Raw genomic sequence first — 6000 nt, forward strand, 5'->3', positions numbered from 1 at the left:
AAGGGCTTTCTGCGATATCACATTCCACATTCTCAGATCCATTTGTGTGAACACTTTTTTCTCTGAATTTGCTTTTATCCATCTTAGTTTGAATTTTAAGATGATGTCCTCTTGTTTAGGATTTCCCTGCTAGATGGAAGAGTCATTATCTTCATTAAAAGTGCTGTGTAAAAGCAAGTTGTTATCCTGTCAATTCCCAGTGTCATTAAGTATGTTGGAAGTGTGACACCCAGTTCATTTTATTATTAGATCTTTAAATTCCCCCTTAATTGCATGTAAAATGCTGAGGAGTATAGATAATAAGATCATTTAACTTAAAATAGAACTAGAGGACACATAAAAATCTCAAGGTCAGAAGGACTCTGTTCCTCTCCATCTCTCTCTCTTCCCACCCCCGCCCCCCCCAAACTCACATCTACTACTATTTCATAAGCATGTAACGTTTTTAAAAAATGCTGGATACATATCTGGGTTAAGAATACCGTTGAATGTTATAATGAATATAGGCATTGTTAATAAAACATTATTTGGAAAGCTATGATTCTGGTCCTGAGAATTTAGGAATATCATCTAAGGAATGCAACCAGTCATTAGTAAGTAATGTAGATTGTAAAGTTAACTTCCTGGTTAATAATTCAAATAACTGTTGTAAAAATATCTTGAAGGAAAGAAAAGGGATAATTGGATGGTCAGTGACAATTGTCGTCTTGTGGCTGAAATGCATTACTATGTTAATTAAGTTTCACTTGATTCATTTCAGGGATCAAGGGGAAATTTCATAGTTTTACCTTGAAAGTTTTACCTGTGGCAATTCTGCCCTCAAGATCAAATAAATTGGGGAAAGTCTATGATGGCACACATTTTAGGAGCTGCCTTTCTCTTCCTGTTTCTTTGCAGTTTGATTACCTTGTTAGAGCACCTTATTTTCTCTTCTATCCAGTAAATTTTATTTTTCATATTTTGTAAGTAAGTATAATACTACAGTGAAATCTCCATGTTAATGAGTATACATGTCTAACAAATATGGTTAGTTGCTGTCCAAATCGATGTGCATGTTGAATGCCTACTATCTCAATAGATGTTAAGGATCACTATAGCGTGTGACCCGAAGAACTGACTCAGTTTTTCCACGAGGTAGATACTGATGTCTGACATTTGCACATTTTAAACATTTTTGTATTATGGAAAACAAACAGAAAATTGAAGACACGTTTGTTTTATTGAAGAAATTGGTCACCAGAGATGGAACACTCCATCTCTGGGAGGGGCAAGGGTGGGGTGTAGGGTTGCCAACTCTCCCAATTGCCCAGGAGTCTCCTGGAATTGAGGATTGATCTCCCAAGCACTCCTGTGAGCAACCTCGGAGAAAAATTTGCAAGCTCAACGGCTGTATCTGGAACGGCACAGTTTGTTCTTTCCCAGCTCATTCCTGACTTGATGCAGCTATTCTGACAGCCAGCCCCGAGTGCACATGTGGCCGCTCCGCTCACCCTATAGAGTGGTTTCAGCGGTGTAGGGCATTGTGGGAATCTGCCGCCACCATTGCAGCCTCACTGTTGATATCAGATAGTCATGTGATCAAACCTCCAGAAATAAGTCCAACGAGAGTTAGCAGCCCCAGTGGGAAAGGAGAAAGAGAGAGGAGACCTTACTGGGGAAAGCACCCTGCCTCACCATCTTGTGGTATAATAACATTCATTATGACCAAAGTGTCTGCATCATAGCCCATCACTCCTAACGTGAAGAGGCGAAGGGGAATAAATCTGTAAAATAGTTAAAACCTGGATTTCAGTTTCATTTGTAAAGAAATCTAATTTACAGGCTATATAGAATCATGATTGCATTACGGACTGTATTATCTTTTTTGTGCTTATTTATTCAGTGTTTTACTTAATATAAAAGAAACGATGCTTGCAAAAAAGTCAGCCTTTTTGCACCATTTTAAAATTGCATTCACGGTAGTAAAGTGTACTGGTTAATCAATAGATGAAACTCATTAAGCCATATGTCTAATAATGTAATGGAATTAACTTCCTGCTTTTACAGATGTCGCCTTTATCACCACTGTGACCTTCCTGTGGAAAGTGTCAGCGATAACCCTCGTCAGTTGTCTTCCTCTTTATATTCTCAAGTACTTGAAGCGCAAATTCTCTCCACCCAGTTACTCCAAACTTACCTCGTAGTGCAGATGTTTCATTCAATAAGTGACACTTTTGCCGTCGCTGCGGAGGGGTCTAATCATCCCTAAAAACACTTCACAGGGAAACTGAAGTCTTGTGAAAATGGTCTGTTGACCAAACAGCCAAAAAAAAAGCAATGAAATGCTGCACACACTGCATGTGGAGCATTGAAAGAAAATGACAGCACTTCTGAATAACAGGTACTGCAAAGGACCTCTGAAATGAAGGAATGCCTTCAAACTTTTCACAGTACTGATGGAGTCAGGGAGAAAATGGAAATAACTTGTCTTTGTATATCTTTTTTACTTTTTTCCCTTTTTTTCTTGCTAATTTATGTAAAAATTCAAATGTACTTTTGTTTAAAAATTTGTTGACGTACTTTTTATTGTTCCTGCATAACAATTCTGTAACTAGTTGCAGAATTGTCCATAAAGTACTAGTTAGCGCAATAGTCCAAATTGTGTCGTATAAAAGCTCACTTATTGATGCCATTGCGCATAAAGCAACAAAGTAGCATTATATATTTATTGGAATTTTTCAGCTACCTTTATAAGTGCTCTCCACTTCAGCATTTGCTATTAACTTGTCTATATTTCCCTGTCTCTAAATTGCAGCTGCGTTGTGAAGCAAATATGCACTAACAGGGATATGCACAGCAGGCTTTCAACATACCACACTGTCATTAGCATATTGCTGTCTACCTCCCCTTTGTTTTCTCCCCAGTATTATTTACTCATATTTATTTTTGGAGATTTACCTTATCAATTTTACAAACTGAATTTTATGTGAGGCATTCTACATAAAAAGTTTTGAAAATTATTATTTTGCAAAAAGCCTAAGAAGATGCATTATTTGTACAGCTTTACATTTTCATTCCTACTTTTCTTTGCCAGACTCAAGCCTTTATTCCATTGTGGACTCTAGTCTGGGAGAATTTAGACTTTTTTTCCCTGAGGGTTTTCCTGGAGTGTTGTACAATAAATATAGTCTAGAAAGCAACTGTAAGGAAACCAACTTTCTTCAAATCATAGCAAGAACATAATTCCAATTATTCTGGGGCATTGTATTCCTGGATTGATTTATTTAGAGTTTATATAATAAAGTGGAGTACAGTAGAAGATGTGGTATTTTTACAAAGAGGATCAACAATGTTTCCCGGCAGCAATTTCCTGGATCCAGCACTGATTTAGAATTTACTGCACTCACTTGAAATTCCATTTAGAAAATATATGAGAATCAAATGTATTATGTTGTTTAGTAAAGAAGCAAGGTACTTCATATAATGGTCTCTGACTTGTGGAAATACATTTTTGTATTCATCTATTATAAAAAAAAATCTTTTTTGCATTCATATTCTTAATTAACCAGCGTTCTGATTTATCAATGTGTGTATCCAGTAATATGCCTAAGGGGGGGGGTCATACAGGAGAGATCATTGATAGGTTCCAATGCTGTTCCTGACAGTTAGTTTTAATTAAAACATTTGAACTCTAGTTTCACATGATTATGCTAACATGTGTCCATTTAAAATAGCTTCCCATGGCTGTACTTCAGAAGCATTGCTCTGATAGTGAAAGGAAGTTGTAAACCATTTTTGTAAATAGCCTTCGAATGATGGATGCCTGACATCAGATTCAGATTGTTATTCTATGCTGCAGCTGTGAAGTAGTTGTAATGAAATGAATAATGGTGAAATGTGCTCTAATGATCACCTTGATTTAAGCAAACATCTGGATTAAGTATCCATCTATTGCCACACCACACCTATTAATAGAAATGAACATGTTAGCAATATAAGTAAATGGAGCCTGCATCAGGGTCTAGCTTTCACCCTCAAATACAGCCACGGTAATTGTTTTCAAATTAACATACTGTTGTGGTTAAGCCATTAAGTGTCACTGTATATCATCTGGATTCAAAAGTTTTAAGGAACAACTTGAGTTTAATGGTGAAGGTGACCACTTTTTTCAGATTTTACTGTATTGTTAAATCAAACTGGAGCTCCCTCAGTGCACAATAAAGTGAATTTACATTTTCATAGTGACTTGTCTTTCTCCTTTTTCCAATCTTCGGAGATGTGATGGGCTCACATATCACCATTGATCCATAGAATGTTGTTGCCTATCTATTCAGTGTATGTGTGAGTGTGTATATATTATTTTGAGCATAGTATTGCATATGTCTGTACTTAGGAAACCGAGTGTTTCTGGTTGCTCTAAAATTAATAGTTAATTTCCTGTTGTTCTGCTTTATCTTCTCCTTTGTTCATTTTTGTTCATTCGATTAAAAGCCAAAATGGACAAAAACAGTAAAACATTTCTTCTGATCTGTTTTGCATAAAATGTCTAATGTAGTCTTTGCTGAAGTTTTTATTGTTTTTAACTTAAATGTTGAGTGTTAATTTAAGTTTAATTTTTAATCTTTCTAATAATGCACTAGGACTTGTTGCTTAAAAAAATTGATAAAAGTTCAAGTATATTAAATGTATTAAAAGTAAGTAATATCACTGGAAAAAAATAAGAACTTATGCTTTTTGTTTTTGTAAATTATTATCCAGCCCAAATCTATTGCAGTAGCAATGATTTTTTTCCAAATAGACTAGTTGCTTACCTGGCACTTGGTGGAATGAATGTCAGAACTTGTATACTTGAGGTAAGAAGTGGCATCACAACACAGATACAAAATGAAGCTGAACATGAAGTATATTAATTGATACAATAGGTGAAATTTAAATATTTTTATCAACTCTCCAGCACAAGTCTTGATAAATCTTCAACCTTGGTGATCGTTAGTGTACAGCACATTAGTGTACACCATACTACAACCAGTGTACAATCTGTTCACATCCTTGGTGTCCCATTTTACCCTGAGCTGAGTCTTCGACCACAAGGACTACTTACTTCTGTAACATCGCCCGCCTTTGCCCCTGCCTCAGCCCATCTGCTGCTGAAACCCTCATCCATGCCTTTATCACCTCTAGCCATGAATATTCCATTACTCTCCTGACCAGCCTCCCATCCTCCACCCTCCATAAACTTCAGCTCATTCAAAACTTTGCTGCCCATATCTTATTCTGCTCCATCACCCATCACCCCTGTCCTCGCTGACCTACATTGGCTCCCAATCTCCCAACGCCTCCCATTTAAAATTCTTATCCTTGTGTTTAAATTCCTTCATGGCCTTGCCCCTCCCTATCCGTGAAACCTCCAGCCTTACAATTCTTCCTCCGAGCTCTGTCTTCCTGTGACTCCCGCCTCTTCCTTTGCCCCATCATTGGTGGCCATGCCTTCAGCTGCCCAAGCACATCACTCTGGAATTCTCTCCACCTCCCTCGTTTAAGACCCTCCTTAAAACCCCCCTTTTCAAGCTTTTGGCCACCTCTTCGGGTATCTCCTTCGGCAACGCCTCGATTTTAAAATTCTCATCCTTGTTTTCAAATCCCTTCATGGCCTCGCCCCACCTTATCTCTGTAACCTCCTACAACCCTTTGAGACCTTTGCGCTCCTCCAATTCTGGCCTCTCACGCATCCCCCATTTTAATTGCTGCACCATTGGCGGCCGTGCCTTCAGCTGCCTAGGCCCTAAGCTCTGAAATTCCCTCCCTAAACCCCTCCGCCCCTCTACCTCTCTTCCTTTAAGATGTTCCTTAAAACCAACCTCTGTGACCTACCTGTTCTAATATCTCCTTATGTGACTCGGTATCAGATATTGTTTGATAACTCTCCTGTGACGTGCCTTGGGATATTTTTCTACGCCAAAGACACTATATCATTGCAAGTTGTTGGTGGTTATCATAACACTTCCTTAAATTTAATAACTT

At 37.8% G+C, this 6000-nt stretch overlaps 1 protein-coding gene across 1 annotated transcript in view; it reads left to right on the forward strand.

Moving 5' to 3' along the window:
• The window catches only part of atp9b (ATPase phospholipid transporting 9B), a 284027-nt gene extending 279811 nt beyond the window's left edge, over nucleotides 1–4216 (forward strand). Inside the window, exon 29 of the mRNA XM_067981947.1 lies at nucleotides 2047–4216. Within this exon, the coding sequence (XP_067838048.1) occupies nucleotides 2047–2183 (137 nt within the window). The 3' untranslated portion in view covers nucleotides 2184–4216. The remainder of the gene's footprint in view (nucleotides 1–2046) is intronic.
• The last annotated feature ends 1784 nt before the right edge of the window (nucleotides 4217–6000 follow it).

This window comes from Heptranchias perlo, chromosome 3 (assembly GCF_035084215.1).
Source record: "Heptranchias perlo isolate sHepPer1 chromosome 3, sHepPer1.hap1, whole genome shotgun sequence".
Classification (NCBI taxonomy): Eukaryota; Metazoa; Chordata; class Chondrichthyes; order Hexanchiformes; family Hexanchidae; genus Heptranchias; species Heptranchias perlo.